Raw genomic sequence first — 25529 nt, 5'->3', positions numbered from 1 at the left:
TTACCTCGTTAATTTGAAGGTAACCTAATTTGAAAACCGCTGCATGGACGGTGACTGTGTGAACTGTAACTTGTAAAAATTACGATGACACGTTTTTTCAGTGGTTACTTCCCTTGATCAAAGATTTATTTAAGAAATTCTCGGGCGTGCTGAAGGCTGGTGGAGGTCTACGTTATATAGCGCTGCCTATGTTTAAATTCAGATTAAAATGTGACAAAAGTAGATAAAAAATATACACCAGTAGGCCTAAATCAAGAAAATTATGTTAAAATTTCAACTTTAATTTTGATAATTATATTATATAGAGGATATTGAATGAGTGTAAGTTCAACACTGAATTTATCGAGTTGAATAAAATTATATTATGCGAGCCTCTGGCGTGATAAATATAGTTTAGTTATATTGAATCCCTATAGTTGACGATGCATTTCAAACAATTAAGAGTGGCACAATTGACTTGAAGGGATACGCAGATATAAAATGATCACATATAGCCCTATATATTGACCAGTGTGCAGCAATCAAAAGAATCACAAGATAATATTTCATTCTGTTTGAAAGACCCTGACGAGACGTAAAAATCCAGTACAATACAACTTCTAAAAGTTTTCGTATTTTGTATGGTTATTATTTAATGTCTTAAAGGGTATTTTTTCAGTGTATAGGGCAAAAAATATTATGGATAAAAGTTACGTAAAGTTTATCCACCTCAGTTTATAGTCAAGCCCCACGATAATTACGATAAAACAGGATAATTTTATGCATTAATTAATCTATTTTCTATAGATGAAAGATAATTACATGTACCAGAAAACAGGATAACTTAATGCATATTTTTAATGCAAGACTATAACATATTGTTAAGAGTTCACGAGTTATCTTTCTTCCCTTTGTAAGTCAAAGCGACGTTCATGCACAGAACAAAACTTAGCCACATATTTAGGACCCAGCGGGGCATCGTACAAAAAGGTTGCTTTCCAATTACTGTTTGTTAATAAATTACTACTATGTAAATTAGAAAAAATATAGGAATTTACATGGGTACATTAAAGAATGTAGTTATAAAAATATAAGTAGATTAATTAAAGATACAATGGCGGAGATGTTTGGGCCAGGCATTTTTTTAGTCATTTTAAAATCCGTTCCTGGAACCAAGTAGTACTAAGCAATGAATGTAAAGTTTCAAACTGCGCGTTGTCGTGTGGTGTTATCGCGATGTCACATTGTCGCTCGGTTGAAATCGAAGGATTGGCTTATAAGCCAAGTGACAGGGAGACATCGCGCCGCACGACAACGCACCGTTTGGCGTGCTTCGCTAGAGACAGGACGACAGCGCGACAACGCGCCGTTTGGCGCTTTGTCGTGTTGCCGCTAGCGACAAGACGAAAAGGCGATAACGATATAGGTTGCGTTTTCGACAACGCAACGCGCAATATACCAAATCAACCACCATATATTCACCTTCAGTGCAGTTCCTCTTTAGGCTGGTAGATCACCAGTTAAAGCGGCCTTCAGCTTTCCTGAACGCTATTTTGAAGAAGGCTTAATAGTGACACGATGCACTTTTCCAAAATAAAATAACTGAAATACTGACTTTGAAACAACACGGAATTGTTGTTTTTTTTCAACAGAAAATAAAAGCTGAAGGGTCGATACCTTGATGAGGCGGGAAGATACTTTAATTATGACATCATTTAGGTACGGTAGATTGCTAGGCAATAACATCATTACGGAGAGTAGATGCTTTGGTAGTTATAATTAATAAGGACAGTAGCAAGCTTAAGGTAAAATACAGAGCATAAATTTATTTATACATTTGGCATTAGCAATAATTTGACATATATTAGTAGGCAGCTTGTTAAAAAGAAACACCTGAAATGTGTAGAAATCCAAAGTACAAAAGGGAATTGTTTCGCGATTTAAAGTCTTTATCCCCCAGCGACCTTTAAATTTATTCTTTCGATTATCAAAATTTTAATATTCTTCAGTTGCAGTGCTTCGATCTATTCATACAAAAAACACTCAGTGGTTATCAAATGCCTGAGGTTAAGGTTAAATAATTTCTTCTCAGAAATATAAAATAATGAAAAAACAGACTAATTGTAAATTCGTGTTTGGTTACAGGCATCGAATGTAACAAGATCGGGGCTTCATTGTTTGAATAAATGTTTATCCAGATGAGCTTTAATTTCGTTAGCAGTGACAAGCTTTTAGACGTCTTAATTCATACAATTCAGCCACAAAGATTTGAAACTGAAGAATTAAGGCCATTAATTGACCCATTAGTTAATATTCAATGACGAATGAATAGACGAAGTTATTTTCTAACGTTGTCAATTAGCAAAATAAAATACAAATCTCAAGAAAAAATTCTACATTTCCCAGAAGTCAGCCATGTAAGGATATTTTAAAAGCGTTTTTTAAATTCTTCTGACGCACAGCGCCTGCGTGAAAATCGTTGTCATTAAACGTTTGTTTTAAATAAAACGTGTCCTATAATATGACTGTGCCTGAAACCTCACACCGATGTATAGAATTGGAAGTAATAAAGTCAAACGTGTTCATATCAGACTTTTCATTATAAAATTACCATTCGAAATGGTTGAAACATCGGTTTGGTGTCCGTTATCCAAAAGTGGCATTCCAGTGTCTTATTCGAGGAAACACTCAAATTGTCACTGTAAGATATAAACCATATCTACCAGTGTATATATTACTCACTGCCTATATTACCCACTGCACATGCACACTGCACATATTATCACTTAGGCACATGCATTGCCTCTCTCTCAGTCACTATAATTAAGTCACTTGTACTTCTGGTTTCTAACAACACAGTATGATAAGCAAAAATTAATGTAGTTTTTATACTTAATTAATTTTATACTTTTATATGACATAACAGGATAAACTCACTCAAGAAACTCCAGCATTTACATTTTATGTATCTATATTTAAAAAAAATAATTTGTACCGTTCTTGTTCGGTTTTCTTATCCGGAGTTTGGCGGAAATGGCCGAAAGGTTGTCATTGTCAAACCGTACATTGCAGGTTTTGTAGACAACGTGGTGCTTTAAAATTTACTCGGAGGAAAAAAACGTGCGCTCGTTAAAGAGAAGTAAATCAAATTTGAGCAACAGCGGGGATTGTCAGATTTACTAGAATTTATCAGTAAACAGTTTAAGTATGATTATAATTTATTTAATATTGTCAACATTTAAAGCCTTTTACACACATAAGAAGCTGTTTCTGATAACAAAACAGCGCCACATGTTACATAAATAAATATTGTTTTCATAATAAAATATTTTCCCTTCGTAATAAATCCTTTAAGAGTGGCGGGCGAGAGTGAATGCGCACGCGTATATCAGTAATTAGAGAAAAGTATGACCGAGTACTGCTATAAAGAAAGCAACCGGCTGTTTCGGGTTATTTTTCATTATTTATTTCATTTTCCTTGCCATTATGCTTTACAGATTCAGAGATAAGCATTGTTTTCAATTTCTGGTCAATATAAAAATCTGAATCATCCGTGTAGAGTTACGCTGCAACAGATTTTGAAAGCTGACGTTCGACAGTAACCGAATGTGTTTTATATGTTGCTATCATTCGGGTATAAGGGTATTGGTTTCAATTTCCGCATATTTCACATTTCGCTTCCTTTGTATATCTAGATAGTTATACATGTGTGCATGGATATGATATGCATTAAAGGTATAGTTTATCAGGGAACGGACACATCGCATACAACTATTATAAATATCTTACAACTATTGTAAATATTCTAATATATCAGAAAACAGTTGAATAATTCAATTGTTTTGATGTTTTATGTCTCAGTTAATGTATGTTTGTAACATCATTGCATTTTCACACACCTAGCGGCACTCTCTGTGGACAGTCACTTCCTCTCCAATGGGTTTTCAGTCCGCTCGGACTGATGTACTTCCGGTTACAATGCGGGCATTCAAATGGCCGCTCATTAACATGTATTCTTCTGTGTAATTTTAGATGTACAAACTGTGTAAATCTTGCTGGGCATTGTTTACACACGAATGGTTTCTCTCCATTATGTAGGCGCTGGTGTGTTTTCAAGTTAGACGTAGAGCTGAAACGTTTGTGACAAACCGAACACTCATGTGGACGTTCACCCGTATGAACTAAATGATGTTTCTGCAGATGCGCTAACTGGGTGAAACCCTTCCCGCACGTCCGACAAGTAAAAGGACGTTCACCGGTATGTGTTCGCAGATGTACTTTCAGATTGGACAGTTGACCAAACGACTTCATACAAAATTTGCATTCGTAATGCATCTTTCCGTCTTTTTTCGCCAAAGGGTATGGTAGAGATTTATGGCCGCGTTCAGCTCGCGGTTTTTTCTGTACGGAAAGATTTAGCGCTCCGTCCCGTTGCGACAAACCCTTCTCTTTCACAGTCTCAGGATTTAATGACTTTTCAATACACATATTGACGCTATCTAAAGGATTTTGATACATTCTAAATTTACTCGCTTCATACCGAAAGAAGGCATCAGATGTTAAAAGTTTGTCATATGCGGTAAACGGGGGAGTACCGGAATGTAAAACCGGATATTGACTAGTATACCTATACATATTTGGTAAATCCAACATAATATGTGGGTAGAATGTCATTATAGGGTTGGCATTTAGCCGTTCTTTAGAAAAGTCATTGCAGAAATGAAAAGCCGAAGGAACCCCCAAAAGAGGCCATGTTTCCAACGTTTTTCCGAACGATTCTCGTAAGTAATTGCCAACTTGAAATTTTTTTTCTGAATCAGAAGTTGTATATTTAGATACGTTGTCTTTCAAGCCGTTTGCGTTTTCCAGGCTGACATGTCGTCTGTATTTAGACAAATCGTAATTCTTGTGGTACGGTGTAGGTTTTTGAAATCCAAAAGGTGAACAAAGGTCAATGCTACTGGATTGAAGACGAAGGCTCTCCTCGTTGTTCACGCTATAAGCAGACTGCTTAGACATGTTTCTTTCACATATACTGTAATCTATTGCTTTGCTTTCATCACAATCTTCGAGTCCCTTGTTACAATCCCTTCCATTGAAATCGAATCGATGATCACCAGCCATTTTGATTCAAATACTTTTCTCACACCTGCAAAACAATCGAATCATTTATAACTTGATCAGTATGGACTAAATAAAATACTCTTGAATTTATAAATGAAAAAAAAATCATAAAATCTCGACAATGAACAGTTTACCTCTTAAAGTAATTCAAAAAAAAAAAAAATCAAGGCTATTTAGCAATTGCTCGTGCACAAATATTTTTTTTTCAGACATCACTTTCAATTGTAATGAAAAATAAACGCTTATTGTATCATGAAATTCACGAAAAGAAAACAGTTGTATGAAGTCGATGTTTCACTTTTCAAATGTTTAGTGCACCGCCATTGTTGCATAGAGATTGTACTGGGCTTCGCTCAGTAAGAGTGATCTTAAGGACTTGTTAAGAAGGGTGTCGATATATCGAATAAAATACTGCAATTACTTGAGGGTCCTTTTGCATCTTGTCTACTCGCATTCGCGTTAACTGTAGCTTTTACTTTAATTTCTTGAAGGGGTTTATCAATAGAAATTCAGAACAGAAAGATACCATTGATGTGTTAACCGCTCAATAGTGTTGACAGATGTTAAAGTAACGTTGAGAGATATCATATGCACGCTATTGAAAAGGAAACAAAAACTAATACGCGCGTCGGCCTTTTTCGGACTATTTTTTTTTTCAAGCACTTCTTTTTTTATTCTTTACTCCGGATAGAAATAATGGTTCTTCTAAACATGAAACGTTTCAGTTTTAATAATCTGTTTACATAGATAATAGAAAAAGGAAGTGAATGGGATCGTAAAAGCAACTTGCTTTGATTTAGAAAAAAACAACATCTATACAAAAACTAAATAACATTTCTCAACAGCAGTTCTATGTACATCTCCCCCCAAAACCGGAAGTTCCTAATGTCCATAAATAAATGTATCTTTCAAACACGATACCTCTGAGCTCGAATCTGATCTGGTTACTGAAATGGCTACAATAGTCTCATGAAAAGGTACAACGGGATTCAATTAGGGAAACTCAATTTATTATGCGATTTATTACATAAGCTTTCAAATTCTCGACATTTTAAGTCTAAAAGGGCAAATTGATGATAGAAATCGAATTTTGAATAATAAAAGGACGAGTCTGGTGATTCAGTTATCACGTAAACGAGCGAGAAAAAAAATCAACAGCAAAAACAGCAACGAAAATGAACTGTTGCAATCAAGATTTGTAAAGGGACTGAGTAATTGCCTTATATTATAAGTCTCGCTTCGGACGTATGTAACAACACCATTTAGGTTTGTTCAAAATTATTTTTAAGAACGTATAAATACATGTATACATATATTTATGATTGCTTCGTTGTTAATATTGTTTGTGTACTTGCATTAAATGGACATTATGCCTCAGAAAAGAATTAATTTGCCCTTCTTTAGCTAGAAGGAACACGAGTTCTATAATGTGTAAATAATGGTTAGATGCATGTTAGATACTTATCACTTAAGGAAAGTAGCGCTGAATGTGAAATTACCGGCATTAAAGTAGCAAAATGTAAACAAAGTAGTATTTTGACTTCCATACAAAATACTAAATCCCTATATATATAACGCCAAAATCAACAAAAGCAAATGATGGTTCAGGTAAATGGCCAATAAGTAATTATTAGAAACTATAACATTTTACCAAAAATTCCTGAGGCATAATGGGCCTTTAATCGTATCTCTTTTTTTCTCATTTGAAGAATTTTATCATCACCACCAGCTTATCTGAGACTTTACAATGTTACACTCCAACGGTTGTATTGCTGTATTGTATTACAGTTCCTTGTAACTCAAACAAGTTAAACAAATACCGAAAATAGCAGATGAAATGGTTAAATAGCTTTATAACCACTTAATTCGCATAACTGTGTATATATTTATCACCAAAACGAAGGTCAAACAGAAATCAACGTAGAAAGAACACTTTTGTTTGTACGTTTCAAACTATATGTTAACTTTGTTTATTTTTCGACTGATTGAGATATTAATTTCATACAATTTTGATTTAATGGACTACACGATTTTGGACAATTTTCTTGTTTTTGTATGTCGCTCAATATGCGTATTATAATTTATTATTCGAAAAAAAAAAACCCCTGCTATTATATCTTTTCGACTTTCAGGACATATTGAATATCTGACGAAATAATATGAATGCTGAGTCTTCGGATGGAAACAAAAACAACAACATCATCATCATCATCAACAACAACAACAACAACAACAACAACAACAACAACATCATCATCATCATCATCATCATCAACAACAACAACAGCAACAACAACACCATCATCATCATCATCAACAACAACAACAACAAGAACAACAACAACTAAGCATTCTTAGCATTAATTGGTATTTTATAATATAAACTTATAATTCAATATTCCTGAGCAGACGTGCATCATCGTTTATAAGTAGTTCACAGTATCACATGACATTAATAATTTAGCTGTTCTTGACATTAAGGAAATATTTGCTACTTATCACTTGAAGACAGAAGCGCTGAATGTAAAATTATTTGTCATTAAAGTAGCAAAATGTAGCATTTTGACTACTAAACCATTGCAACTGTGCTAAATTGCCAAAATGTAACAGACGCAAAAGATTGTTCCCATAATTGGTCAAAGAATAACCTGTGAACAAATATTAAACAAATCTTTGAGAAATAAAATATAGAACATTTCTAATGTGCCTTTATATCTTGATAAAACCAAAAGATACTTGTTATACTGACTGCGGAGACAATCGGAGGGAAAGGTAGATGATATTGGACACAAATAACATGTGAAGAGGCAATTACTAATATTAGACATCGTGGAAATATGATTTTTGTTACATTTTTTTTTTAGTTATAACACGGATTTTAGCTTAACCCCTGAACCTAACTGTTTCCTTTTTCGCACAAATACCTTAGTATGGCATAAAAATCTCGTTAAGTTATCTGTAAATATCTTTAAATTTACTTTCATACACCGTTTATAGTCACCTCGACCTTGCCAAAAATATTATAAAGCGAAAACATTTAATTTTTCAATTTCAAGATTTTATTACCCCCGTATCATGAAAGAAGACAATAGTGTCATAGGCCAATAATAACAATTATCAATTATATACCATTATTTAAATATGACCTCTGCAATTCAAATTTTCGGGTTCACTCGAGTAACAACTAGCAATTACGGTATTTAGTAACGTACGCGGACAGACAAAAAAGAAATCATTAATTCAAATTACCGTTCTTTTATTGATATGCGCGACCTTATGTTTCACATTAGGAGCAATTTGTCAAAATGATCTTGCGTAGATAATAAGCAATTTATTGTGGCCACCAACCTTGGGTAAAAGTCAACTTCAATACTTTCAATTTCATACTTAATAACCCGTTTAATTTATAAGATATATAATCAGATACAAAGTTCATTTGATACTTTTATCTTCTTTCTTTCTTTCTTTCTTTCTTTCTTTCTTTCTTTCTTTCTTTCTTTCTTTCTTTCTTTCTTTCTTTCTTTCTTTCTTTCTTTCTTTCTTTTAGATAAATCATTTTTACAAAGATACAATTTTTCTGCTACACATATGATAACCCCAGTCAAATGAAAAAAAATGATAGCGTTCATCTCTGATTTAGCTCCACAAATACAAGTAAGAAAAAAGGAAAAATCCATATTTTGTCACCGTAAAGTGATAAGTATTATAAATATTGAATATTTCTTAATTTTTTATTAGAAAATAATAAAATATTTAACTTTGCATATTAGTTTGTTTCTTAGATAATTCGAACAGATCCCACTTACTGGCCACATATATGTTGGTGCTGTTAAGGGCGTGCTCTTTATTTAAACATGCTTACTACCATCCAACTTGTCGTAAAGAAAGACATTCGACAAGCACATGTAAAAAATAAATGAGGCGAAAATATGCTTGTTCGAATGCTTTACTATAAAAATTTACATCCTCAGTCAAATACGAATACGAGGTTATTTAAAGGCAATACTTAAAATACGAGATTAAAGGCACAACTTAAAAGATTAAAGGTAAAATACGAGGTTAAAGGCAATATTTTAAATACGAGGTTAAAGCCAATACTTAAAAGACGAGCAAAATTGAAATAATTAAAATACGAGGTTAAATTCAATATTTAAAATACTAGGTTATTAAAGGCAAAATACGAGGTTAAAGGCAATACTTTTAATACTTAAAAGAAGAGCAAAAATGAAATAATTAAAATACGAGGTTAAATTAAATATTTAAAACATTAGGTTATTAAAGGCGAAATACGAGGTTAAAAAAACTCATTTACCTTAAATGGACTTGTCCATCTTTCCATTTGGACAAAACTATTCATCATTTTATGGGGGAAAAGTCAAATATTTACTGACTGAACAGTGCAAACCATGATCAGACAGCACTAGTTGCAAAAGGCAGAATCAGTTGCCAAAAACTTCGAGAGAACAGCAGACGACAATTATAAGAAAAGAAAATCTTTGGATTTTAAATGAATAGCTATACCTATTTAAAATGTTAAAAATCTGTAAACTAATTATTTAATTATATTTATCTGTATGATGGTTAAATCTAGAGAATAAAGGGGACATAAGTCTGTAGAGATGCCGAACGTCCAAGGATCAAGCTCCGACAAGACCGCACAATGTCCTTTTACACTGTAACGTAGATTCCTTATTATTTTAAAGATTATTCAATATACTTAAATTAGTGTCTTATGAAGATAATTACTAAAACAGAACCATAACTCTCTTGTCTTTATAATTATGGACTCGTCCTGCTTAGGATTTTGAACTTTCCATACTAGTTTAAGGGATTTCAGTATCACGTTATATAATTAGTTATTTTTTTTGACGGGTTATATGTCCCTGTATATATAACCCGAGCCGCTTGCAAACAACCGTTAATATAGGTTATATAACATGTCGGGAATATTTATAACGATTTTATAATGCAGCAAACTTCCTTTTCTTGAGAAAAAGTAAGATTTTTTTCAAAAATTGACAGCAGCCTTGTATATTAAACTATAAAGACGGCACGATTGTCCAATGAAAAGCGACGTTACAAACGTCCTGTATTATAAAAAAAAATAGTATCACATGACTACGTGTAATTGATGCTTGTATATTTGAAAAAAATACGCTTCTTCTACGCATATTTATTTTCCTAAATGGGAAAACGTATTAAAATGCACAAATTATGACAAAAAAGATTTTAAGATTTTTAGAAATTCAAATTTTGCACGATTTTTTTTCTTTGTCGATATATCCAACGATAAATCTGACGATAATGTCATTAAAGATGTATGCTTCCAGATGGGCAAAAACTGTTCAAGAAAATCAACTTTGAGAAAGACGTACTTACATTTTAAGGAACATAAAAATATTCGCAATTAAATGCAATTAAAGACTGATTTTTCTTTATTCATCACTTTATTGCTACTGCGTGACTAGCGCAGTAAGTGCATTCTTTTTATCTATTTTTTGTAATTTTCGTAGATTTTAAGTGCCATTTGCAATGTGTAAATTACTTTCTTTGTGCACTTGACAATACTTTTCTCTTTAATACATACGAAAATAAGTATCAATTTTGAGGCATGCTGCTTTAAAGTGTAATATTGTAAACATTTATTGTTTATTTAATACGGTTATTGTAGGAAAACTTTGGTTAAAGTTTTGTATTCTCCTTGAATAAGTTTTACTAGGGACGCCAAGGCACTAAAACAACCCAGCCAAGTAAACCCAATGAAAGCCGGGTACAAATCCCAGACCAACATACCAATGACCGTTTCCTTACACACCTCCTTAGATTATATGGGAATCTGTACAAACTGATATCTATATTAAGTCTGCCATCATTTATTCCCTTTAACATACGCCTGGCAAAAAATGTATTTTATATAGTTCGTATCACATAGGGGAACTAAAGGATAACCCATGAATTATATCATCAATTTTCTTCCAACAATTTTCTTCACGAAATCTATTAATTACTGGTTTTGGAAATTTTATGAAGGAAAGAAAGTAAAGAAAAATAAAACAGGTAGTGAAAGCAAATATAAAACGTTTAACTAAAAATTCTGCTTTTCTTTAATGACAAAAAAGCCAAAAATACATTTTACATTATGGTATTTTCTTTATCAAATTCAAAGAAACACGTACGAGAAATTCGAAAGGAAAAAAAATACAATAAATGTTGATAATGTTTTAACTTTGTCAAAATTCTCAATAAAGTCTATTTTTTCTCTTCTATTTTGTTTAAAATGTAGCTCTCAAAAAGTGCATGTGCGCATCTCAAAGTGCCTAGCTCGTTTGATCTCCGGACAGAGCTATGCATGTTTTATAAAAATTGCATTTACGGGAATTTTCCGACATTCGTCACGGTGTATTCGTTAATCATGTCATATATATCAAAGAAATGAAAATTTAAATTTTGGTAAAGAACCTAGGCCAAGTGTTAATTAAGTGATTAATTTTTCGTACATCTATGGATATACATGACTAAACTATTGTTACAATCCGTCCTTACTAAATAAATTTGAGGCAGAGGTTTTGAAAATAAATTTTTCAAGTTACTTTATTTAGAAAATAATCATGTATGAAGTGATTAATTAATATCTAAAAACAATTAGATCAAATAAAACGAATCAGAAAATGATAATAATAATAATAATAAACGACTTACGTAATAAGTAGATTCTCACAACATCTCGAAGTTCGTGATAAAGTCGAACTTTTCTATGTCATGCGGTAGTTTATAAATATTGGACATGAAAGATATTTATAATCGCAATTATAACTTAAACGAATCGCGTGGCTCTAATTCATTAAGTAGTCCCGCCTACAAATCGATACAGTAATACCGATATCATATTTTATATGTTGGGTAAATAGTAAATTGACAAGAATTATGACAGCTTCAGCTGTTCACGGAGATGTAATAAAGGATTTAAGTTCTATTTTACATACTTTTTTCTCTCGTTTGAATGCTATCTATGATTGATGAATTTACCAAAGCTCTATCCTGTGTCAAACGCCATGAAGGACGTATGGTCGTCCGTCCGTGCTAATGTTTGTCCATACTTATGAGAAATCATTTGATTAAGAGTTATTATTGTAGTTTGTGTACAAATTTACAATTGCTGAAGCTAGCAATAATTATTTGTTCATAAGAATTATGTCTAGATTTTTTTTAACTGTCTGTTTTGTCGCCCGACATTTGTTTTGTTCACAAAATAATAATAATACATGAATATTGTTGACAAGTGTGACATACATGTTCCGATATTTTCTATATTTATATAGCAAAAAATAATAATAAAGTAAGTAAATATTTTATTAAAGTGACATGTGCAAACATAAATAATGATGACAATATACAGTTACATAAAGGCATGCACCCGGCCCATCGGGCCTATAAGTCACATAATACTTGTCAAAACAATAAACATGAAAACAATAAGCGAATCAATGGTCATGAGTATAGTAAATATACTGTAAACAACAGTACAGGTTAGCAATTGTATTCATTTTAGTATAGTAATTATAGGATTCAATAACAATTATTAATGTAACATTATGTTTACAGTGAAACCATACTTCTAACGTACATATTTAGATACTTAGTATTACTTAGTATTACTTGAGATCAGTACAGTATACAAAAATACAAAAATGTACATCATTTAAGAACTCGTTAACGTCATTCTGACATAACTGTCTAGCAAAATGTGACTCAATCAAGAAACATGCATCGCCGATATACGATCTCATGCAATAACCAGCCTTATACCAAAAACAAATCTAGCAAGGCCGGGACATGGAATCGAACAAGTGTGTATTGTATTACTTGTTTTATAAGTGAAGTTCTTAAACGAAACGAAAATTCAAGTTCTACACTAGGAAAATAAACAATGTTCAAATATGTTAAATATGTGATTAACGTAACTTCATTCTAGTAGACTAGTAGTCATTACCAGCATGTAAGTGTGTAATATAAAAGTGGTGTTACACATAATTATACTGCACAATATTACAACATGCTTATATCAATGAAAAAGTAATAATAAGATTCTGAGTAACAGATATACTTTAACAATATCAACTGTATCAAGTACTGGTTGACGAAAACGGCTAATGAAAACATGCAAATTGTAAACTACATCTGTGATACGCATTACACATAAATTGAACATTTATTAAAGTATGCTTTAACGATAAAATAGTTTCATATCTCATCATAGTACGTACGAATAGTGTCAAATATGAGCGGATCAAACATTTATTTAAATAAATGTTTACTTTATCTTTGGAACAAATTGCTTCTACGTTTCAAATATGCGGCTACCAAGTACTTTGCTAATCTTCTTGGGTGATGTTTTACAAGGTTTACAAATTTATCACAGTCTCTCATATCTACATATTGGTCACTTAAAAGGATTTCACTGAGATAATTATGTCGAGTGTCTTGATATAAAGAACAATTCATTACAAAATGCAGTTCATCTTCAACGGAACCAGTATTACACAATTTGCAAAGTCTCTATTCTGGTGTTTCACCAACATACCGCCCGGTTTCTACACGGAGTGGTAGGATACCGCACCGCAATTGTGCGAGAAGAGAGCGCTCGTTTCGTGGTAAGTTAAGATCCAAATAAGATTCTTTACCAAAATCACTTTTAAATTGCATGTAAGTTCGCAGTTTTGCAACTTGGGTTACTTTTGTAGCCTAGTCAGTTTTGTGGTGTTCAATAATAGAATGTTTAGCTGTTGCTAAATTAATTGGTTGGCGGTTTATAAAGTTATCATTCATTCCAATTTTCGACATAATATCTTTCATTTCGCTACACCAGTTATTTTGACAATGGCTATAGTCCACATTGAAGACTTGTTTTGTTATTCTATTGTCATCGAGCGATACGAGCCTATTCCACATTCGTAACATGTTTAACCATCGCCTGTAGTTGGTGGGAACCCATTCAATGTCACCAGTAATTGCAAGTATAGGTGCAAATCTGTGGACACCAAGATAGTACCTGATCGCACGATGCTGCACATTCTCCATAACTTGGTATTTTCTGTAACCCCACACGCTCGAACAGTAATTCATAATTGGCACAACGCATGAATCAAATAGTTTTTCAAATGTATTAAAACCAAAGTGCTTTAGGTCTCGAACCTTTGCAATAGTTTTGCCAAGGGCCCTTCCAGCGCTTTTTGCGAGAATGTCGGCATTTGATGAGAAGTCACCCTTGCAATGGAAAGTTACACCAAGATATTTGTAACTATCTACAAGCTCTAACACGTTTTCACCAATCCTGAATGAAAAGTCTGTGCATGCAGCGCGGCCTCGGCGGAAGTGAACACACTTAGATTTTTCAGTGTTAATGAGTACGCGCCAACGTCTACACCAATCACGTAACGTGTCTAAAATACGTTGTAGATCTTCCTCTGTCTTAGCTATACAAACGATATCATCTGCATACAACAGCATTGAAACCTTTTTACCATTAAGTTCAAAACCAAGGTCAAGGTCATTCACTTCTTTAACGTGATATTGCCGTTAAGCGTTACGTTTGAGGTATACAAAGGATCATTGATATTGTTTTCTAATAGTAATTTATGCACCTTTGCCCGTCTATAATGCTCACTATCGAATTCGCTATTATCTGTTCCGTTGTATAAACTCTCAAAGTCACGCTTCCATTTTTCAAGAACTTCGTTTTCATTTCGCACAACGTTACCATTTTCGTCTATAATTTCACACGGGATAGATTTATCACTACGTGGACCCAGCTTGTTTATCTTATCCCAGAATTCGTTGGGATTATTTGTCGATATAGTTTTTATTTCAATAGATTTTTCTTTCCTGTACGCGCGTTCTGCTTGACGCAACGATTTATCGAAACTGTCCCTTGCATGTATGTATTCACGCCTCAACGCTGTTTTGACTCGATGGTTATTACAACATTTTAGAAACTCATTTTCCCGCTGACATAATAATATGTTTCAGAACAAAATATTATTATTCATCATTAATCTGTTTTCAAACTAATTAACTTTAAGCTTTATCAATATTTCTTTCAGCAAATGCTATAAGAATATCCAAATGATACATTTCTATTGTGTAAAATCATTATTTGAAATACTTATGAGAAATGTGCCCATTTTTAAGATATCCAAGGCCTGCAGTTTAACCTGCTAGTTAATTGGAAATGATATAAAATCACAGCTATATTGTTGATAAATGAACACATTGTTCGATTTGGAGATACCATCCTTGCTATAATAAAATGTGTTACTTTTAAAAATATATTTTATTGAAGCATGTACTCATTTTACTAGGCCATGGTGACACGAGTCGCAAAAAGCGCCAGTGTAATCCGGTCAGATCAAATCTACGAGCGACATATACACGAGTTACATCATCATCATCATCATCATCATCATCATCATCATCATTATCAATCATAATATTGATATTATTATAATAGGACAGAATAGGAATAAGTATAAAATATAGTATACAAATATGGACTTTTAGCTGGTTAATATTATGTGATATGTACATTTCTTCGTTGTTCTAAATATACATCAAAATAATAATAATAATAATAATAATAATATTGCCAAGAAACCAGTAGGTCTATAAAGAAAAAGTTAATCTCTATGCCATTTTCGTGAATAATCAGACTAAACAGTGATTTTTTAGGCCATCAGTATTATAAGCTGCAAATGCGACCTTAATCAAATGTTCAGCTAAAGAAGGGGAATAGCCTAGCCTTGGCTCCAGTCTGTCGATTTTTTTATGTGCTTCTGTACGGCAAATCGACACTGGCGTTGATACTATCAAAACCAGAGATGTTGTGTTATCTATGACGATTTAGTATGAAATAGCGCGTATGTTATGAAGCAAAAAAATATCAACGCCTGAATCCCAGGGTAGGAATAGCCCTTCCAGTTGAATGAATGAAAAAAAGAAAGAAAAAAGTTGAATGAATGAAAAAAGAACCAAAAAAACCCATAATAATCTACAGAATAACTTGACTCAATTATGGATACAGATAATAGATCAAAGACCATGCAAGGGACGAATGTGCTCAATATCGTTCTCCAAACATACTGTGTAGTCTTATGCCGGCTCGCCACGGCGAGCCGGTATTACGTTAGGATTTTACTGAGAAACAACCTAAAACTCCGAATCCATCCAAAAATTTAATCGAAGCTTGGCTTCCAGCTTTCTACAAAATTTATCTATCAGGGCTAGGATCCAAAATTATGTAGCCAATCAAATTTAATCTGACATAGCGTCAAAAAACCTTCAATTTTCACGCCATTTTTAAAAGGCAGCAAGTTTTGTTTTGAGCGCAAAGATATAATGATGATTAAAATGTTTGTTTTCATGAATTATTTTCAATAAATCATATTTACACTGACTTTTGATTTAGCGATTTCACCTGTTTTCTCTGTAGTAAGTCTTCGTTTGGTTAATTAACATAAGTGTACATCAGGTTCTGTGCATTTTTTTCTTTTTCCTTTTTTCCGGTCATTTTATCCTTTCCGGTATTTAGTGTATGTATTTACTGGCCGGGATCCGGGACGCCCGGGATCCGGGATCGTATAAGATATAGAGGAAAAAACTAATAAACTATATTTGTGTTGATTTTTGTCGTAATGAAAGGCCATTAAACGTTAAGTTTAAAAAAAAATTTATTGTATGTAATGAACGTTAAATTTATTTAACTTAGGATATAGATTTATTTAGAGCTATTTATTAACACTTAAAATGCGGAAATCACAATACTTATAATTATTTGCCTAATTGATAGGAAAAATCAAAGACTATATTCTTGAATTGGTCAAATCCCGGGATCCCTATATATGTTTTAATACGATCCCAGCTTTTCTGAAATCTATATTCTTGAACTGGTCAATTCCCGGGATCCCTATATGTTTTAATAGGATCCCGGTTATTCTGGCTGAATTGATTGACAACTTGTGTTTACTTTAGGACTTGTGTGACGTTGTGTCTGTCAATCATTCCAATACTAAATAACATATTACAACTTAACTTCGTATAAAGAGACATCTTTATGAATTCTACCTATCTAACATTTTTTGGTCAAGGTCAACAGGCCATATAGTAAATGTGCATAGACATAGGGACTTCATTCTATCTGTTTACATGCATCTTCATATATACTAATATTCCTCTAAATGTTAAACTGAGAGAACTGGCTTCCATAACTTTATATGTCACTTTTATTTTGATGTTCCCTGAAGTCTCTTCAGCTACCAGAACTGTCATTTTTACATTTAAACACACCCCTGGAAAAAATTACGAAGCGAGTCGCTACTAGCTTTTTTAAAAGCTAACCTTGTAAAAACCATTTATAATAGATGATAGTGTGTATAGACAAGAAAAAATATGTGTTAGCCAGACCAAGACTAAAACCCTGAAAATGGAAATACACTCTGCGACTGGTTTTGAATAGAAGTACTCTGCATTCACTTAATAGTAACGTAAATGGATCTAATTTTGTGTCGACTAAAATTTTACCTTCCTGGTGATAGTAATATGTTTCAATGGAACTTCAAATCGTTAGGTGTCTTTGGCTGAGTGGTTAAGGTTGTTTTGCCCCTCACCGCTGTTCAAACCCCACCCAGGAACTTTGGATTTTTACATGTGAGGAAGTTGTTCTGCTAACTTACGGGACTTACAGAACGTCGGTGGTTCTACTCAGGTGCATATTCGTACTTAAATCAATGCTTCCTCACATTCCTCAACGCTGTCCCTGGTGGACTTCGAACCAACGGCAGTGATGGGTTAGTCGTTTGAAGTATGAGGGTGGGTCAATATGCAATGCAATTAATATGAAATATATTTTCTATACGTGATTTGTGTGTTTGTGTTAACTATACTAATATAATTGTTAATATATATTGTAAACTCTTAAGATTCGGTGCATATAACATGTACGTTAACGATATCAATCATATACATACATTAAGTGCACTCTGATAGGCTTTATCTTATTTATCAGCATATTACGGAAGATTCAAAAATGGTTTATCTGAAAACAAACAATATACTTTATTTTAAGGTCGTTGGAAGATAAAGTTCGTACACAATTTTAAATTCCGAAACGATCATGAAGCAAATCTAAGTGATTTTCAGAAAATACTAACATTGAACTTTAAAGGCGAACATAACAAACAAATTCGTTGCTGTGTCTGTTTTCACTCAAGATGGATTTAGTAGATTTTCTTATGTAAATATTTTTTACTGACTCGTGAAATAATTACAAAATTAAAGTTTGTTTCAAGAGGCAAAAACTTTTTTTATGGTCGCCATGCCAATGTGTTCTGCAAACCTCATTTGAAAGAAAAATGACTGAGGGACATTGTTAAAGAGAATGTGTATAAACAAACAGGTAAACTCAATATTGAATATTCCTCTATTTTCCTTTTTATACTTACTTTTGTAAAGTCGCTTTCCATGGGATAATCGTGTCGTTAATATCGTTTTATGACACGACTGCTGTCATTTAATGAAGAAATCTCACTTTTTTCTCTGAAAAAGGAAGTTTGCTGTATTATAAATTCGTTATAAATATTCTTGACAGGTTATATGATCGTATAAAAACGGTTGTTTACAATAAAAACCTCGCCTAGCGGCTCGGGTTACATTTCAAAACAACCGTATATATAGGGCCATATAACCTGTCAAAAATCTTTATTACTAAAAATAATCGTAATTTCTCAGTAGAAAATAGTCACAAGAAATGTTATACGAAAATTAGAATCTTTCAGATAATTTGGCAGGTGTTTTGACACTGTTACGTAAAATTAAGAGTTCTTAAGTTGACTTTTTTCTACCAGAGAGGAAAGCGTCTTTAAAATGCATTTATTTAGCTGCGAAGCAGCTGGGTCTAACCTTATTTTGAATAGGACGCATTAATATCTGCGGAATGATTCAGTACGGTTTAATATGCGAGTCGTCAATAAAAATACAAGTACATAAAAACACTCACATTTCTTCGCAGCCAATTTACGTGTGCATTAAAAAGAAAGAATGAGCTGTAAAATTAAAATCTAATGATAAAGGTTGTCAAATATTTATGTGGTGTTCGTCGGGAGAAATTATTTAGGAGTAGGTGTGTTGGTGCACTACATAAGGTGACTAAGTATTATTAACTTTGAAATAGACTTGCTTTGAAAAAAGGACGAATACCTTTCTTAGACTTTGGATATGTTGCGCTTTGTACTTGCTGCGCTCTTAGACTAACTGCACTATTTGGAATTGCAGCACTTTTGTACTTGTTCCACTGTTTGGACTTCCAGCTCTTGTGGACTTGCTGGGTTTTCGGACTTTAAAAGATATTCTCTTTAAGTAGTTGTGCTCATGTTTGAAGACAATTCGTTCACAAATGACAAAATTATAGCCAATTATAGCAAATTCATTCACAATTCATTAATTTGACCTTCAATGGCAAGGTCATTGATGAGTGAAAGTCAGAATCAATTGAACACACTTAAAGGTCTTAAGACAATTCATTTATAAATAACAAAGTAATAGCCAATTCAAGCCAAAATCATGAAAACCCTGTCAAACATTTGACAATGAAGGTCCAGGTCATTTATGAGTCAATGTAAATGTCAGTATGGTTTACATGAAGGTATTGACCAAAGGGTTGTTTTGTCCAAGTATGAAGACAATCCTTTGAGAAATTAAAAAAATATAATGGCAAATGTAAAATATTCTGGACAGCAATGGCAACCTGACTGATCAAGCAATAGCTCGAACTAATTCTTCGAACATATGTTTTATGATATAGTTTTCATTGCGTTCAGCTGTGTTGTTTTGTCGTGGTGTATTTTTTGCCACTGTAAATGTACTTTTGAGGACATATAATCAGTAAGAAAGTTGTTTAACAACTAGTGCGTTTTAACACTAAGGACGAAAACTGAAACGTTATACCTGCATATAAATATGCATGTACAATGTATATAGGTTAAAGATCCTGTAACACAATTTTTTCATGGTTTAATTTCATACATATGATCCTCAAATTAAGATTTGTCAATATTGTAAGTTCCAACAAGCTTTATTAATAAAGATATTACCCAATTTAACATTTCATGTAAATAAAGGGAGGTAATTAGAAATTTATTTTCTCAAATTTTCCATTAAGAAATGAATGCATGTAATTTATTGATAAAATATGTTGTGCACACATATTTTGCGAACACATTTAACATATTCTTCGATGTTTGAAAATTGGTTTATTTGCATAATTATATACATATATCGTATATGTTTTGGCAAGTGTGGAATACACACATTAACAATATCAATCACAAAACATACATGATCTATAAGTAGCAGTTTTGATCTTCTATCTCAAAATAAGTGCTTCATCTCAAACCGTGCAAACCGTACACGCTTCCCCTTATTTCATAAACCTGTTTAAATCTCTTTAAATCATGTTCTTAATTTTTTTTAAAATAGAAATACATTATTTAAAAAAAATGATTTATTACATTTATGTTGAAATTTCTTATTATTTCAGATTGAATTAAAGTGAAGGACTTATCTTTCAGCTAGCCAACGATATGGAGGAAATAAAAAAGACACTAAGTCAGTACCCTTCTAGCTTCAGTGTCACAGAAACAATAGCTACCATGTCACGTGAAGAAATAAAAAAGAAAAAACACAAATTGGAGATTGAACTGGAATCTTCTGAAAAAGAATTTAGCACGGACATGGAAAAGTTAACAGTCGAGAATTTCCTTTCGTTTCTTCATTTTTATCTTGGAGATCAAGTGAAGGCAAGAGAGTTTAACGACAAAGTTTTAGACAGAGAACCGGAGAATATGATAGCTTTATCGAATAAAGCATGGTTTTCTTTGCGAGACCTTAAAAACATAATGCAGTGCAAAGAACTTTGTGAACATCTCAAAGCAATAAAGAGACAAAATCAATTGGCTTTTATAATCGCAAAAGCTGAGGTAGCATTTACTTATTCAAGACTAGGAATACGGAATTATAAGAAGGCTTCGTCAGAGTTTGAAAACGTTCTTCGAGATTGCGAGAAGATTAAAGAACTGGATAATGTATCGGACTCTGCTGCTAACTCCACTACAGTTCAAGTTCCGACCGACTATGTATGTGTGTGGATGTATCGGAAAGCCCTGTGTCAACGGAGACAGTCAAATTTGAATAACAATGTCGAACTAGCAGATATCGAGGAAAAGAAACACTATTACAGTGTTACGCTAGACCTGTATATGAACATAATTGGGTTAGAAAATTGTGAAAGCGATTGCATCAAGAGATACAAAGCGAGATCATATGTCGAAATGGGTTTTATTTCTTATGATGTCACTAGGAATCGATCCGTATTTCCAAATGGCATGGAAGAGTTGATACCTACCCATTCATCATTTTTTATGGATACGACAGATTATTTTTATAAAGCTCTTGAGTATTATCCGGATGATGTATCTGTTCTTGAACAAAGCGGGAAGTATTTCCGATACATAAATGAACATAAAATATCAATAGATCTACTAACTCGAGCTATTCAAATCAAACCAACCTCTTTTGGTTATCATCACATTGCCCTGACGTTTAAAAGGCTACTTGAATTAAACAGAGGGGGGTTAGCTCGGCAATTACTACAACGTTTCATGGACTGTAAAGATGGAATAGAGAACTTTCCACAAATTAGCACGAAACCCGAACGTTGTCGCAACCGAGGTACTAATATAGCCTTCGATCGGTCGAGGCTGAAAAGCAGGTCTGGAATAAAATGTCCAAAAGAACCAATCATTATAGACTACAATGAACACAAGCTTGTTGTTGATAAAGTCATTGCGTATCTTGATACATCATATGAAATGTCGTCAAACACGAATGCAATATACGATAAGGCCTTACTTTACAGGCAAATAAGTCAACCTGAAACTGCATTAACGGTTTTAACAGATTTATTACAGAATAATGATAAATTCAATACACGCATTATGCTTGCGAATATTTACGAGCAGTCCGCATTTTGTATAAGTGATATGTTACTCAACTCTTATGATGGCAAAATGAATGAAAAAAGAGATCTAGAGGCAACAAGGGACTTTTATTTAAAATCATCAATTGAGATTTCATGTGCCCTTATTGATAAGATTCCATCCCTCGAAAATGGCTGGAAATCTGCTGCGACACTCGGGAATCTCCTAAATGATAAATTAGAGACAGAAAGAACGAAAGATACACTTAAGGAGCTATGGTATCTTTACGGAAAGCTAAATGAGCATCTCGATGCAGTTAAAATACTTCAAGAACTACAAACATTAGCAAATGACACAGAAGAAGAAAGGGAGTTCATTGAGGGAATTGTAAAACATCATTTTTTAATGAGAAACTTCGAAGAGGCAGTCATCGCTCTATGTATGTCTAAGCAACTTAAAGATGGGCAACCAATTATTGAAAAGCATCTGTACATCGAAGTTTTCATCGAGGCTGGTTTAGATGCTTTCAGGCGACAACATTATCAAAAGGGGAACATGCGTATTAAAGAGGCGTTTAGATTTGTGAGAGAATCTCAACAAACTCACAAAAATACTGAAGCGTCTGATGAAACAAACATAGATGCAGAGGAAAATGAATCATTAGACCTTTTTATTCTTTCAAACCTTGATGACGACGAAAATGGTCGAAAACTAATGATGCTTTTAGATAATCTTGGACTGAAAACAACATTCAATACAGATAGTCCAGCGATTACTCCAGGGACACCCGAAGTAACTGGAATAACAGACATAATGAATAAATCGAATGCTTTCGTGGTTTTAAAAGATTTTGATACAGACAATAAGAAAATGCAACATATAATTGATAGAATGCAAAGCATTGTTGAAAACAGGAACACCAAAACATTGATTTTAGTAGTGACACTACCAGAATCGACAGAAATACTCCCTGGATCTTTTTATGCAACGCATAAAACAATTGCAATTGATCTTAAATCTGTATCAGAGGACTCTTTCTTTACAGTTGTACCCGAGGGTCTCAAAAGTTTGTTGATGGCTCTTGCATCGGTGTAAAAAAGCTAGCACGTTGTTGAATTGAAGCTCTTTGATCCTTGTACGGTTATGTACATTTTCTATATACTGTTCGCTGAAATATGTGTTAGATGACATAATAATTGTAATTGTTTCTTGTTAAGTAAAATGCAAATGAGTGATTTTCCTTAGTTCGAACTTTTTTCCATTTTTTGTCATCGTTCAAAAGTACATCGATGTTGAATTAAATATCGTAGATACGACGAATGTTGTTTCACCTTCGCAGGATGTTGGTTGCAGAGTAAAGTTTATACATTGTTATTGTTAAAATAAAGGATGACAACTTTGTCGAAAAATGGAACCGATAGATGGTAGGATCGAGAAGATGACGAAGCGAAAAACATTCACCTTCTCCAATTTAAACAAAATAAGGCTAGATATAGAACAACATTCAATTAAATTCAGACTTGTTATTGTCAATCGATTAAAAAAAAGTATTAGAGAAATTTAAGAAAATAGTTTTTGTTGTCAGATTGATGACGTATTCTTTCGTAAGATTTGACGGTCGTACTTAGGACTGATAAAGTAACAACATAATTTAGGATCGTGTTTGATGTTTCAGCAAAATGTAAAGGGATACCTTTCTCTAGAGACCAACATTGCAAAAAGAATTGTTTAATGTTAATCATTGTGTCAAGCGGCATGAATTAGAATTTGTATAGCAAAGCCATTTGCAGGGATAATAATGCATTCAAAAATATTTGTCAGCTTGTCCAACAGATGATGTTCATTTGTATTTCTAACCATTTTCCATGGACAACTCCCTGTGTCAATTGTCCTTAATATTTCTCAAAAGTTGGCGTCGTATGCAAGAGCTTGTGCGATATTTTTGATGGCAAAAATGGCCTTGCAAATGGTACCTGCTATATTGTTTAAATATCAGAAGTTAATGGTTTCTTCAGTCAAAAAGATATAGTGTACAAATTGCAAGGGCATAATAAACCCTTTACTTTTTATCTGCCAACAATGAGAAAAGGTATTCATTTTTATAAAAAAGTAAGAAATACATTACTTGCAAACAGTAAAATAGCATAAAAATATCATTCAAACGTGATTTCTGTATGATAATTACTGTTTTATTTTTGATACATGTGTGTGACATTATACAACAGTTGAAAAAGATGTGGATGTTAGAAAATTTATGAAAAAAAAAATACATGTCATAAGCATAATTTGAATGTAATTGTTTTTTGTTTATGTAAAAGCGATTTCAAAAATTAATGGTTGTAAAGTATATTTTATTTGCTTTTTTGGGGTGGATGAGATGGAAATTTAAGATATTTGAAGTCATACTTAAATGGAATATATTTGATATGAATGAGTATTAAGTTTTGAAATAAAAAGGGCTTTAACATTCCAAAGAGGGGAGTTTGTTGTAGAGAAATGTATGTTAGATGACTACTACATTTGTATTTATTATAGGGACTCTAATAAGGTTTTTCGAAATTAATGTTTCACTTTTTCATTAATCTGAACTGAATATTCCCTTTTCAGTATTGTTACATTCTTTAGTAGTTACCTATGACAAATATTTAGAATAGTCAAACTCTGAAACTGTCAAACGATTTTAAAGACAAATTTTTCACAGATAAGCTGCGGATCAAAGATACCAAGGTTACAGTAATGTTATTTAGGATTTAATCTTTTGATTTATGTAAATTTTACTAAATCTTAGTTTCAGTAAAGGTAAATGCAAATAAACCCTTAAGTTAGAAATTTTCGATTAAGCTTAGCCACATTTGAGCCACACTCCCCCCGACTTTGTCTAGAAATAACTTGTGCAGAGACCTAGAAGGAAATATTAATGCCGGCCGGAGCACAGAGCGGAAAAATATGTTAGATGACTACAATATTTGTATTTATTTGTTTGGTTTCCAACTACAGCAGGTTATATTATAAATTTATTGTTTAAACTTAGGCTTGTTGACAAATATGTTTAATAACATTAAGCTACTTTAGCACAGATCAAAATTTTAACTAGTCCCCTGTTAAAATTGTTGTTTGGACTTTTTTTTTTATGTCATATGTGTTTTGCTTCTATAGTTTGATTTATTACTCATATAATAATTTAGATAAACTCTGAAGGAATTAAAAATTAAATTTAAATTTACTAAATCTTAGTCTTTCTTATAATAGTTTAAGTAAAGGTAAATGCAAATAAACCCTTAAGCTAGAAACTTCAGTTTAAGCTTAGCCACATTTAAGCCACACATCCCTGACTTTGTCTAGAAATAACTTGTGCAGATACCTAGAATAGGAATCAGCAAGGAAATACTACAGCCGACCAGA

At 32.9% G+C, this 25529-nt stretch overlaps 3 protein-coding genes across 3 annotated transcripts; 1 reads left to right on the top strand and 2 right to left on the bottom strand.

The window, feature by feature from the left end:
• Positions 1-3185: 3185 nt before the first annotated feature.
• LOC132722621 (tissue-resident T-cell transcription regulator protein ZNF683-like) lies at positions 3186-11912 on the bottom strand. The gene is made up of 2 exons (XM_060707146.1): positions 11803-11912; positions 3186-5128 (listed from the first exon to the last, which is right to left on the bottom strand). The coding sequence occupies exon 2, from the start codon at positions 5101-5103 to the stop codon at positions 3871-3873; it is 1233 nt and encodes a 410-aa protein (XP_060563129.1). The 5' UTR covers positions 5104-5128; positions 11803-11912; the 3' UTR covers positions 3186-3870.
• A 1933-nt stretch (positions 11913-13845) lies between these two features.
• Positions 13846-14610, bottom strand: LOC132722622 (uncharacterized). The gene has a single exon (XM_060707147.1). The coding sequence runs from the start codon at positions 14608-14610 to the stop codon at positions 13846-13848; it is 765 nt and encodes a 254-aa protein (XP_060563130.1).
• A 3544-nt stretch (positions 14611-18154) lies between these two features.
• LOC132722620 (uncharacterized) lies at positions 18155-24288 on the top strand. The gene is made up of 2 exons (XM_060707145.1): positions 18155-18550; positions 20690-24288. Exon 2 carries the CDS (start codon positions 20733-20735, stop codon positions 23220-23222), a length of 2490 nt encoding a protein of 829 aa, XP_060563128.1. The 5' UTR covers positions 18155-18550; positions 20690-20732; the 3' UTR covers positions 23223-24288.
• Positions 24289-25529: the final 1241 nt, after the last annotated feature.

Source organism: Ruditapes philippinarum, unplaced genomic scaffold (genome assembly GCF_026571515.1).
Source record: "Ruditapes philippinarum isolate M1 unplaced genomic scaffold, ASM2657151v2 ctg5172_1_1_1_1, whole genome shotgun sequence".
NCBI classification, from domain to species: domain Eukaryota; kingdom Metazoa; phylum Mollusca; class Bivalvia; order Venerida; family Veneridae; genus Ruditapes; species Ruditapes philippinarum.
This window is presented reverse-complemented; position numbering and strand designations above follow the sequence as displayed.